This window comes from Odontesthes bonariensis, chromosome 10 (genome assembly GCF_027942865.1).
Source record: "Odontesthes bonariensis isolate fOdoBon6 chromosome 10, fOdoBon6.hap1, whole genome shotgun sequence".
Lineage (NCBI taxonomy): Eukaryota > Metazoa > Chordata > Actinopteri > Atheriniformes > Atherinopsidae > Odontesthes > Odontesthes bonariensis.
Genome location: NC_134515.1, coordinates 34,575,656 through 34,589,133, shown reverse-complemented (window position 1 = coordinate 34,589,133; position 13,478 = coordinate 34,575,656). Strand labels below are relative to the sequence as shown.

The 13,478-nt window shown below is 39.4% G+C and overlaps 1 protein-coding gene across 2 annotated transcripts in view; it reads left to right on the top strand.

Annotated features, from left to right (window-relative positions):
* Positions 1–9,049: 9,049 nt before the first annotated feature.
* Positions 9,050–13,478, top strand: part of acss2 (acyl-CoA synthetase short chain family member 2) — a 64,155-nt gene continuing 59,726 nt past the window's right edge. Inside the window, exons 1-3 of one of the 2 annotated variants that reach the window (XM_075475350.1) lie at positions 9,050–9,289; positions 9,788–9,992; positions 12,722–12,917. In XM_075475350.1, the coding sequence (XP_075331465.1) occupies positions 9,866–9,992; positions 12,722–12,917 (323 nt within the window). In that variant the 5' untranslated portion in view covers positions 9,050–9,289; positions 9,788–9,865. The remainder of the gene's footprint in view (positions 9,290–9,787; positions 9,993–12,721; positions 12,918–13,478) is intronic. The other variant, XM_075475349.1, reaches the window with a different exon arrangement.

Genomic DNA, 13,478 nt, shown 5'->3' with positions numbered 1-13,478 from the left:
CTCTCTCTTTTTAAGAAAACATTAACAGGCCTAACTCATGTAACATTCATCACAAAACTGGAGTCTCCTTCATAAACAGTCCTCCATAAAAGTGTGACGCCTTAATAAATTAAATTTTTTTTTTTTTAAACTCCCCGTGCTCCAAGTATCCCCTGCAGTACCTCCGCGTACCACTAGGGGTACGCGTACCACAGTTTGGGAACCACTGGCCTAGAACATAGGCCTCCTAAGCTAACATAGTTCAACATCAACATTAGCACCAGCAGTAGCCTATCCATAAGCATAGTTGCAACATCTAAATGAACCTAGCCTCGTATCGAGCGAGCCTCAGCATGAGCTTGAGCCTGGCCTCAACACAGGCATCCAAAAAGTTTCCCTTTTTTTTTTAACGCAACCTTGAATCAGTCTTTTATGTTCAGAACAATCAAGTGTGACAAATTTAAAAAGTAAATTTCTAGGGCTAATTGATTATTGGAAGATTAAAGAAAACAAAAAGGGGGAAGAGAGTGTTATCAGAATACAGATTAAAGCAGTTTTTAGTTCATGTCTTTGTTTAGACATATTCGTATGTATAACTGTGGGCTTGACAGAAGTTTAGACGTGTGTGGAAGAAGTGTGGTTTTGATCCCAAATTTAATTGACAGGAATTAATTGTTTTTATTCATCATCAACTTTGAGGTCACTACGAACAGACCAACATAAGAGAGAAAAAAAAGATGAACAGAGTTGGAAGCTTGGTCTGAGAGCAAAGTCTCTAACTCAAGATCAGCTGAGCAGCATGACAGTAAATAATGAATCACAAAGCTTAAAAGCTCCAAACACTTTTTTAGATGACAGATAACCTCCAGACCACCATACTGCTCCATAATATTCCAAAATTAGGTTTTTTATTTGTTCTGGTATCCCTAGCATTGTCACAAATGCTCTCACACTAAGATTATCTCATCTCAACCCTGCTTCCTTCTTCTCTCATTCAGCCTGGAGAGTGCGGACAGTCCAAACAATGAGCCTCATGCAACAACCATTCGTACGAACAGATTTTTTCTTAAGTCGAGCATATGAGTGATTTAAGAGAATTTGCACATTCACCAATCTTTTCGTATTTTACGTTTTCTTTCAGGTACGAACAGAATTTACGAGTGATCCAGACCTGTCGTAGGAGTTTCCTAAAATAGTCCGCTGTTATTCCAATCAAGTTTTCTTGACTAATGGATTGTATATTTAATTACTTTGAAGATATCATAAATAAATGTATACATTATACCCCATAATGATGCTGACATTATTCTGTCTGACTTAAATTGTGCACTAATTGAAGGTTAATTTGACTCTGTATATAACAAGGTCAATGGGAAGCGTAACCAGCGGCTGACTTTCTACTTTTGGATGCCTTAGTGCGTCAGACTCTTGGAAGAGAGCTTGTGTTCCGAGACTGTGTAGATATCCTTGCGAAGACAGACGAATGGCTGACATCGCCATTTAGATTGCCAAGGACTGTGCTGCTGCAAATATGCAGCTTGCAAGAGCCACAAATCCAGAGAGAAACACGCCGATCAAACCCAATTCCACCACACGTCCAGGTCCTCACCACCCTTGGATTTTTGGCCACTGGAACCTTTCAGAGGGAGATTGGAGACAGATCGGGGGTGTCCAGTCCTCTGTGAGTCGTACGCTCCCCTTGGTCATCAAAACTCTCATCAGTTCATCACCCATGGTACATCAAATTCCCATACACCGCTGTCAAACAAATTAAGAGGGACTTCCATGCCTTGGCTGGACTGCCAAACATAATCAGAGCACTAGACTACACACATATACGCATCAAAGCAGCCGTGCAGTTGTGGAGCGCACTGAGCTGAAGGCCAGGTGGGTGTGTCTCCATACAGTTGGAGGTAAACCAAATTACTCTGGCATGCTGCCTTTTTCACAATATTGCCATGAACAATGGTCTCCCACTACCTGAATCAGCCCAGGTAGACAAAAGACACCAATCATGGACTGCCGCCCCATCAAAGAGCCATCATGATGAGGCAATAACTGGTTGCACAGCTTTAGTTGCAGTCATCGAGCGCCTGGCCATGGCTAGACGTTTTTTTTAAAGCCCTTTTCATATCAAACCGTTTCTCCTTTATTTCAGTGACAATACGAGCTACAGGTCACATGGAATTAACAGCCCTCGTAATTGCTTCCCATTTCTTTGCTTTAGCAGGTCCCGTAATTCCACTGCTGACACTGGGCGGCTGTAGCTCAGAAGGAAGAGCAGTCGCCCACCAATCAGAAGGTCGTTGGTTTGACTCCGGCTTCCCCAGCTCCGGCTACATTTCGAAGTTTCTTTGGGCAAGACACTGAACCCCACATTGCCTACCGATGCATCCATTGGTGTATGAATGTGTGTATGAATGGTTAGAAAGCACGTAGTTATGTACATGAGTGTGTGTGAATGGGTGAATGTGGCATGTAGTGTTACAAGCGCTTTGAGTGGTCGGCTTGACTAGAAAAGAGTTATACAAGCACAGTCCGTTTACCATTTACTCTGCTAAAAATGACAAATTTTCCTTTTTGGATCTCTGGAAGCAGAACTTCAATCTCAGAGCCCGTAAAGTTGTTCTTTTTGCGCCTTGATGATATTTTCATGACTCAACACTCAACACTTCCTGGCACAGGACAGAGGAAGCACAGCCTTATATGCTATCGGGGGGCTTATAGGAAGCTTTCTACACACGTGTCAAATGGGATGACTTCATCGACGCGCGCCGCTGCAGCACAGCTCATTCACTCCGGTAAGGACGTCCATCGTACTCAAAGTCGTCGTCCACGTCATCAAAATCTGCTAAATATCCTGCCAAGTTGCGCAAAACTAGCAGTAGCAAACTCTGTGTGAAGTTAGCCGACTGTCACAGAGCAGGGAGTGAATGAGTTGTACTGCAGCCAGTAGATGCGTGTGTAGAAAGCTTCCTATAAGCCCCCCGATAGCCCCGTATAACAACAACACGGCAGCTATGAGCCAACAGTGCAATAGTACGCGTTCAATCATTCATTTGTCTTAAAGTATTGATGAAATAAAGACAGATAATGCCTTATTTAGAGGCTGTATTGTCTATGCCCTGTTCTCTCCTGTTATGTGGATCTTGAGTAGTCTAAATATCTTCCGAAGGACGCCGATTTTCACCAAACTGTTATTGTGAGTAGATTAACTTATTTTATACCAGAAATAAGGTCCAGGTTTAAAAAAAAAAAAACTTCTCCTTTAACTGCAGCAGATCTATTAAACAACTGATCTGTTCTCTTAACAGAGCAGCAAAGTGCTTTACAGAAAGGTTTAAAGCGAGTTAGATGACTAGGATATCAACAGAAACACAGCAATGAAATGTGCTACGGGAGTCAGATATCACCAATGGGTTTCTTAAAGAGGAAAAGTCGGAGGAATTTAAAGACAGCTGCGGTGAGTCTGAGTCATAACAAGTCAAGTCAAGGTTTGTTTTTATGGCACATTTCAAAACAGCCACAGTGGTCCAGAGAGTTGTACAAGCAGAACAATATATCAATACTATTAGCAGTTTCTAAGCCTTCAGATAAATATTAATTAGATTAAATAGTAAAACATTGAATAAAAGGAATGAAATAGAAATAAAAAACAGTGTTTACAGTTAAAGAGATGCCATCCAACCAGGGGCCCGTTGCACAAAAGTAGGATTTAGACATCCAGGATGAATTACTTAGCCAGGTTCAAGGAATCCAAAACATGGGCGCCCATGCTTAGTTGGTTGCACAAAGGCCAAGCCAGGATGAGCAGACACGGATTCATTAAGCCAGGTGAAACCGATCCCGGATAAGTGCTGCACACGGCTTGCTTAAATAGACCCCACAATCGATCATAGATTCACTGATTCACCATGGCAACAAGGGCGGCGTATTTCTCCCCAGCGGAGCAAGAATTATTAATGGAAACCTATGAAGAGGTGAAGGAGAAAATAAAACGAAAAGGAAGTACTGCCACAGTCAAAAAACAAAGGGAGCAAGCGTGGCAAACCATTGCTGACCGCCTGAATGCGTAAGTCAGTGTTTCCCAACCGGGGGTACGCGTACCCCTAGTGGTACACGGAGGTACTGCAGGGGGGGGAGTTTTTTTTAAATTTATTAAGGCGTCATACTTTTATGGAGGACTGTCTATGAAGGAGACTCCAGTTTTGTGATGATTGTTACATGAGTTAGGCCTGTTAATGTATTCTTAAAAAGAGAGAGAAATGAGTTATGTTCATGTATTCTTAAAAAAAAGAGAAATGTTACTTGTTTAAGTTAGATAACAAAAGAAGATTATTTTGATTTAGTATTTATACTATTTTGGTTAATTATTTATATTTCAAGAAAATGTTTTTTATTCTTATGTTGAATTCAACTGAGGTTAAACAAAAAGCCTGAGAATTTTATGTTCAAGTTAAGGATATTAAATAAAATGATTTTCATGTAATAACCACTGTGTTGTTCTACTTTTGGAGAATCATCACACGCGTTGTATGTGTGAGGGGGTACTCGTGGTGTGACAAGAAGGCTCAGGGGGCCAAAAAAGGTTGGGAAACACTGGCGTAAGTAGTGCACAAATACACACTCACCACTCCACTGAAACTATCACAATTAGGCTACAATCCAAATAAAATGTTAATTAACATATCGTCACCTTCCTAAAATAATCGCCCAAGTCATTTTTTGGCATCAAAGGTGTGGTCCAAAAAATGCCTAAGTCATTTATTTAATCTTAGTTTTTATGAAAAACAATAAGTGTTCTTATGTCAAGCATCCTTTGATACATACTTACTGACTGAAATTATTATTTTATGCTATAATTTAACTTTTGGGGGGAGTTTTTTGTGTTTCCTGAAAAACCTGAAAAAATGACTTGTGCGATTATTTTAGGAAGGTGACGATATTTGAAAAGATATTTGTAGCCTACTTTGATTATGAATAAGTTGAAATTTACTGCATGTGAGTGAAACTATCTAAATGTAACTCCATGCTCCTCCACTGTTTCATTGTGCGTGTGTTTTTGTGTGTGTAGATTTAACATGACTGGGCCAAAACGGACATGGCAGCAAGTCAAAGTGAAATATAAGAACATCCTGCAGAATGGTAAGTCCCCTGACAAATACTTAACAAGTGTACTTTTTATTAAGAATATGCCTGCCCACACATTGCCTGTACTGTGCATTAATTGGTTTAACATCTTATCATTTCAGATGGTCTGCAATGCTAACTATTTGTTCAGTAATGTTGTGTATGTAGAGTGACAGAAATTCGATGAGGAAATACATCCTTCTTGGCAATGAAATCTTTCAACGCCAAACGTTGCTCTTTTTTAAAAGTAAACTTTTCAGTGTCTGAACCACCTGAGAGTCAGCCCAGACAGGGCATATGATATCATTGTGGCCTGTGCTGTCCTCCACAATGTGGAATGTGCAATGCCTGCCTGAGAAAGGAGAGGCCCCCCAAAGTGCCAGCTCTCATAGACTGGGACATTCCTGCCATCTTCCCGGATGACGACTGTGGTCGGCTGGTCAGAGACCAATATGAGTTAAATTATTTTAATTAATATGCATGTTGATTTAAGTTGGGCCTGCAATGGCAGAGGAATTTTTGTTAGGTTTTTGTGCTGTATAGGCAAGGCAATTTTATTTGTATAGGCCATTTTTACAAACAGTTTGTCTCAAACTGCATGCTTTGATTCTGTGCTTTTCGTCTTGTAGAGCACTGTGTGACTTCAGTTTTGAAAGGAGCTGATGGTTTACTTGCTTTGATTCATCCTTGTTCAATAAAGGAACATCATGGTACACTCTAATGTGTATTTATATTTATATGGTGATGTACTTTATGTGTAGTCTGTGGGAAACTAAATTATCTAGTGGTTCATCTAAAATCATCAGTTATCTAAAATGATTATAATTAATTATCAAAAATGTTTCAATAATGATAGTGGGTATAGTTAAATGTTTTAACAATATGTTCTAGGCAGTGGAATAAATATTGGTTTCCATTTGTGGCGACCGCTGACTGAGATAAGGAATGAGATTAAATAGATCCTGGAATTTAGCCTGGTCTGGAGCAGGCTAGCTTCACAGAATAAATCTCCATGGTAACTTACGTCTGAACATATCCCACTTCCCTCTATCCCACTTTTGTGCAACTGGATCACGGATAAATTGATCCAGGATAGCCAACATATCCCGGCTTAATCCCATATCCTACTTTTGTGCAACGGGCCCCAGATTAACTAACTGAGAAAAGGTGTGGGCTTTAGAAGATTTGAAATAATCAAGGATCCTCTGAATGGAAAAGGTAGATTAATCCATCTGTAGAAGGTTCAACATTTAACTTAACTCAATTTTACGAGTTTACTTCAACTACAACAACAAGTAGTAAAGTTAATTTTATACTGAGAAATATACACTCTGCCAGATATAACAATTCAGGCCTACATTTTAATTTCATCCCAGGACTTTATTTGCCGTGGCAGACACTCGACCTTATAGAGCTGCTCAGTATGAAGAGACAGAGGACCAATAGTTGATTCTGAGTGACACTGAAGCGGTGTGTACAGGTTTGGGGACTCATGCCACAAAGGACATTTTGAACAGTTTTCCAGCAGTGATTGGATGTTGAACCTCAGAACATTTGGAACTGAATTTAATGCTTTTTGAGGTGCAATTTTGGATTATTGCAAGCAGAACAAAGACCTCAGAGGGAGAGCCAGAGACTGTGAATCTGACCATAAACATCACACAAAGAGTAAAGGAAGTGAAAACAAGTAACTTCAGGTGGGTGACATCTACATCGGCCTTAAAGGAGAATTCCGGCCATTTTACAAACATATCCCATCTGTTGGAGACCCAGGGAAGTTTGCCAAAGGGAAAACCGCGAGAAATTTTCATGCCCGCTGCGCAAAGTTGTCCAATTGCTCTGATTTCCATGAAAGCGGGCTCTATCGGGCAAGCATTTAACCTTTCCTGAGGCTCTTAACGTGTATCAAAATACTTTTGACCGAATTGGCCGTGGTGTCAGTAGCAATACAATTCAACCCAGGGGCTAACCATACCATTACCATCACGCCGGCCCGGCGGGATAAGTCCCAGAAGTCCAGACGGCCAATCCGCCCCTGAGCGAGAGGCCCGCTGGATACTGGGGCAGGGCCAGACTTCAGAACAGATATTAAAATACAAATATTGATTCCAATTAGACACCTAACTCATTAGGGAGAGACACTTTTTATGAAACTGAATTAGAATCTGGTGTCCTACCCCAGGGTGTATATTTTGATAAACTATTCAAATAAAGCTTCCAATAGTCAAGCAAACAGGAACAACAAAAGTTTCCTGTTTAAAGACATAATTTATACAAACTGCTTCAGAAGTTAAATTGTTTATCAGCGCTTTTTAATTACAAGATGCAACAATGATCAGAATCCTGTGTGATGCTAGCCTGGCTGACGCGTCCACATCTCGATGAGATGGTGGTCTGGGAAATAGGTGTGCATTTTCTCGTATTTGAGGCGCGGTTTACGAATGCCTGGAGCCGTTTATTGGGCGCTACGAATGCCTATCAAATGGCGTCTGGTTCTTCCCATGCTGCTTTGTGCGCGATTCATAGCCAATTGTATCACTTATACCAGATGACGTATGTAGAGTGACAGAAATTCGATGAGGAAATACATCCTTCTTGGCAATGAAATCTTTCAACGCCAAACGTTGCTCTTTTTTAAAAGTAAACTTGCGTTCTAAGCTACTTAAAACACTTTCTAAGGCTGCATCGAACGGTAACGTTGTGTCCGCTGCCATGTTGGATTAACACCCTACAAGCTTCGGTGTCGCGGATAGACGTCGTCATCGTCTTGCTGCCCCCCCGTTCTGTGATTGGTTTCCTAACTCAGGCAAAAATAAGGGCGGTGGTTTCCAGGCTGCCTTTGCAGTGTGAATGAAATTGCGCACAAAGCAGCATGGGAATTCCCAGGCTAGTGTGATGCATCAATGGTAGCAAAACCACAGATAGAGGCCGTTATAGCAAATCAAAGAGCCCACCATAAATCAGATAAAATCAGGTAAAAAGCGATGTGTTGAAGGAGATGCTAACACACATGTACCAAACAATTCATGGTCCAAAATAAAACTTCTTACCAAGAGAGAATAGGGTTAAAAAGAACTCCAAATTAGACAGAAATCAGAAGACAAAGAGGGAAAGAAGGGTAAGATTGTTGAGGGATTAAGGCCCCATCCACACGTAGCCGGGTATCTGCTAAAACGAATATATTTTTCTACGTTTGGACCTGTCATCCACATGAAAACGCATCATAAACAAATATTTTTAAAAACTCCGGGCAAAGTGAAGATTTTTGAAAACTCCGTTTATGCATTTGCGTGTAGACAGAGATAACCGGAGTTTTGCGTTTTCGAACATCACAATATGCGCCAAAACAACAACAAATCTGCTCTGACGTCAAACGTGCGACCTTTGTTTACTGAAGAAGCATGGATGCCTTGAGAACTGTGGTGGTTATTATTGTGCAGGCGCTGTTTACTGTCTTGATTTTACACGCCCAACTACTGCTCCAAGAGCACAGGCTACGGGCAACATTGCGGTCGGTGATTTACCCCCTCATAACATCGATCATGGTACTTCATGATCGATTGCTTCTCCCTGTTTACCCGGATGTTAAGTCTGGTTCTTTTTCCAATGAATTTTTGGAAGTTGATTTTTTTTCCACTGAATTTTTGGAAGTTGAATTTTTTTCCACTGAATTTTTGGAAGTTGAATTTTTTTCCACTGAATTTTTTTTTTACACTGTTGGTTTTTCAAATTCAAAGTCTGATTTTTATGCTGTAAAAATTCGATATTAGAAATTCGTATTCAAACTCTGATGGCACAGAAAAACTTCCATACACATTCGCCCATTGACTCACACAGCCCGCCTCTACGCAGCTACGTGCTTCCTCCCACATTCACACACACACATTCACCGGTGAAGGTAACGTGGGGTTCAATGTCTTTCCCAAGGACGCTTAAGTAGTTTTTATTCCGAGCCTTCTCGTAGTTCATAAATGCATCAGGGGCTCTTATTGGCTGCTGCTCGGAGCCAAACAAAGTTCAGTGATATATGGTCGTTCTTTCTAGCACACTGAAAATCTGAAGAATAAGTACCGTCAGAGCAAGGATAAAAAGGTCTTCACTACACTGGAAGGCATGGAATATAACTCAACTGACTGAAGAGCGTTTTCATTTTATAGTAAAAGATACATTGTCTCAAAAGGTAAAGCAGAAGGCCTTCCGTGAACCCACAACCTCATCTTGCATGTTTTACTATTCTTGAGCAAGTTAGCTGTGCCTGTTAGCTTAGCAGGAGACCCACTCACCCGTGTACGTCGGTGCAGGACCTTCAACATCTGAAGCGGCGATACGCACTCGAAGCTTGAACAAAACCCACCTGTGTTTTGCTATTTAAATGTAGCTGCAGGCTTTGTGTCCGGACATAGCTTTTGTACATTACGAATTTATTTTAAAAAGTGGCAAAAATGTGTCTGCAAACAAGGAAGTCTAAATGAAAGTGGTCACTAGCATGCCTTCTAGTCTTCTACCCATCCCTGTATTTTGTGTGCGCGCTATAATAGACTTTTGATCCAGTGAGGTATCGGTAAAGAGCCAAGAAAGGAAGTTTAGTTGCTTGCTATTAAAACACTCAGAATTAGTCTGCTGTTTAGCACTCAGCTGTTGCTGTAGCAATAACTTCTTTTTCTTTTTTCATTTAAAGAAACTAGCCTGTAAGTGAAGCGCTCTGCCAAAGGATCTCTTAGCTACCAACTTGGAGAGTCAAGCAGACAATTCAGACATGATTCCCGACAAAGTCCCAAACGAAAACGTTTTCCACGGGTCTATGGACTTGAAGAAGGAGGCTCACATCCCCAGCTTTGAGAAGTACAAAGAGATGTACGTGAATTCCATTGAGAATCCAGATGGTAAGTCACTGTTCAGTTCGTTTTTATTGAGTGTGCACTGCACATATCACATACTAAGTAAATGCACATATCACATACTAAGTAAATGCACATATCACATACAAAGTAAATGCACATATCACATACTAAGTAAACGCACATTTTGGCATTGAAGCCATACATCCAGTTTAAAAACGGTAGTGCAAAAACTTTACAGTTTTCTTAAGGGTAAACAATAACAAAATTCTTCACATGGCGTGTCTCAGCAGTGTAGAAGGTAATTATGTTATTCGGGTAGATCCATGTCCTTTTTACGCATTTTAGTTATTATTACAGATTGGATGTCTGCAGAGACTTTTATTGTCTTTATTTTTTTCCTCTAATAACTTGCTCATCATTTATAGAGAATGAAATACTTCTAAAAACATTTCAAAACCAAAGTTGTCTTCTCCAAAGGCAGTTCAAAACCTAAAGACATTTACTTAAAAAAGCATTGTAACATTCGATTAATCAATAATTAACATAGCCACAGATATATGGGTTACTTTACTTTTTTAAGAGTTGACCAACCTCTTCAGCTCGACATAGATGTTGAAAATGTGAGAGATAACATACTTCATTCAGTTCTAAATGAATAATGTTCTGACATGCATTCTCCTGCAGTACAATTGGAATTTCTAGTTGTCCCTGTTCAGACATGAGATATGCATGGCGTCTATTAAAGTGTGATCATTCGGCAACGTAATCCGAGAAAAAATAGAAAATTTTCGTCAAACCAAAATTTTATAATTATTGTAATTATGGTAATCAGAAAAACAGAAATGTATAAAATCGAAGTTCTTAGTGGTGGACTAACATACCTAGATGATAAAATTGTGGGTTGAACTACTTCTACATGTATATGCCCAATAAGAATCAAAGAGGCTAAGGTTCTCTGCACATCATGCTTCTCTTTTCCAGCTTTTGACCCAGAAATAATTTGATATGAATAAGAAATCCCTTTTTAGCATAGTTTTCTCCCATTCATTTTGCTTGGATAATGAGAAAAAACCCCACAAAAAAAACCTAAACAGATGCACATTTAATTATTGTATGTAAAATGATTTAGGGAGGAAAGCTTTATTTATTGAATAAAGCAGTCTATTTATTTCCTCTGAGGAGCTTATGTAATGAACCCATCCCTGTTCTGTCCGTTGGTCCATGAATGTAACAGCAGTTGACTTATTTCGTGAAGTGCAATGCGGTGAGATTTCGCAACACGCACTATTTCACAAGTGAAGTGACATTTCACAAAACACAAAATTTCACAAAACACGACATGTGCACACTATAAAAGGTGTTTATTTCAGTCTTTTTAAGTTAAATGAACCCCATCAGCTGAAAACAATCCCTGAAGTCCCCTTTAGTTTTTCTCTCGTGTACAGTCATGGAAAATGATTTTATTTTAATCTTTTTCCTTCAAGTTTGCGGTCCAATTGGAGACCAAATAGCATTCTAACTATTTTATAGCAAAATTCTAAATGGTTATAATGCTGTGCAACCTAGTTTTTTTTTTGTTTTTTTTTTCACTCCATGCTGATAAATTGAAACATTCCACCTTGCCCCTGTTAAATGGGTAAAGAGGTAAATGGTGATTATTTTTTCCTTATCGGGCCTACGGAGGAGCAGATAAAGATGGCTGTGAAGCATGATTCGACGGCAAATACAAAAACTCTACATGCCTTCACCAAGGCTGAATAAAAATACTCTCCAGTCCAGATCTGGTTCCGGACACACATCAACCACTAAATTGGGCCATGCATCATCTGTGGTAAAATTTTCATGCAAGTCCATACTTTTCTGAACAATTTTGCTACTTTCCCGAGAGTTGTAGATGCGTAACGGGTTTATCATATAACTACAATCAACAGCTAGCCTATACACTTTGACCCTTAGAAGAAACTACTTACTCGTTTGAGTATAATGACTATAAAAGTCAGCAATTCATAAAGTGTGCTTCATAAGCTTTTTTTTTATACAGGTTGTGATGCATGTGAACAGGCATGTTAAAAATGCTGGGTCCACAATAAAAAGCTTGGGGCTGTACTGTTGGGAAGAGCGGTAAATATGAAGCTACAGATATTTTACTTTGTTCCCCTTGTGGAAATCCAAGTAATGAAGCTTTAAAATTATACTACAAGTTTAGGCCCAAAATACATCTGTGATATGTTCAGAGAATATAAACCCAGCAGAGCTCTCAGATCCAAGGACTCAGGTCAGCTGGTCCAGTCCAGAGTCCAGACTAAACATGGAGAAGCAGCATTTAGCTGTTATGCTGCAAACAAGTGGAACAAACTGCCAGTGGAGATTAAACTTTCACCAAATATAGACACTTTTTAATCCAGGTTAAAAACATTTCTTTTCATGTGTCGATGCATGAAATCTGCACACTTGTTTTTAAATTCATTTAAATAATTTTATTTGTTTCTCTTTATATTCTTTTATGTATTTTTAATGCTTCTTCCACTCCCTGCTGCAATGCTTTTATTTTATGTAAAGCACTCTGAATTGTTTTGTACATGAAATGTGCTGCAAATAAATTTGATTTGGATTTGATTTACAAGTATTTTAGCATCATCTTATATTTACAAAACTTTCTGGCCTAGGATTCTAACAAGCTCTATTTAGGTTTTTTTTTTTTTTTATTTGTAAGAAACAAACATGCTCAAACAACTTATTGCTTTACTAACCACATTGTTCCTGTCTTGTAGCGTTCTGGGGTGCTGTAGCGAAAGACTTTTTCTGGAAGACCAAGCCCACTGGCCAGTTCCTTGACTACAACTTTGATGTGACCAAAGGAGAAATTTTCATCAAATGTATGGAAGGAGCCTCCACAAACATCAGCTACAACCTCCTTGACCGCAATGTGTATGAGAAGAAGCTTGGAGACAAAATCGCTTTCTTCTGGTAAGCATGATGCAGTGATTGTCCTCAGTGTGGTGCTTTAACACTTTGTGACTGCAGAGTTCTGGATCAGTACTTGGATCAGTACTTTGCGCCATGCTTTTTTTTATATATTTATTAGGGCTGGGCAACGATTAAAATTTTTAATCTAATTAATCACATGATTTCCCTGATTAATCTGCTAAATCCAAAAATGAATTCAAAAGTAGTGTATAGCTTTTAGCATTTAGTTTTATTTTAAATGTGCTGCCATATGAATGAAAGTGCCATAACATTTGTTGTGCAAACACACTTTTAACATCAGCATCTTTCTGTAGTTTTTATGTAGAAGCCTCGCTCCACTGTCTGTTTCCTTGAATGACTTGCTGCTATCAGTTGTGTGTTTTGCCTTTAAGTGATATTTTAGACTGGAACTACTACGCTGAGAAGACAATTCAACTTAGCAGTGTTTACAGATGACTTTGGTTCTGTCGACTCCGCCGTCTGGAAGAACTTTAAAATGAAAATGGCCGAGTAAAAGTTCCGTACCCTTCTCCATGTTTGGTGGATTCGCCGATTACTTTC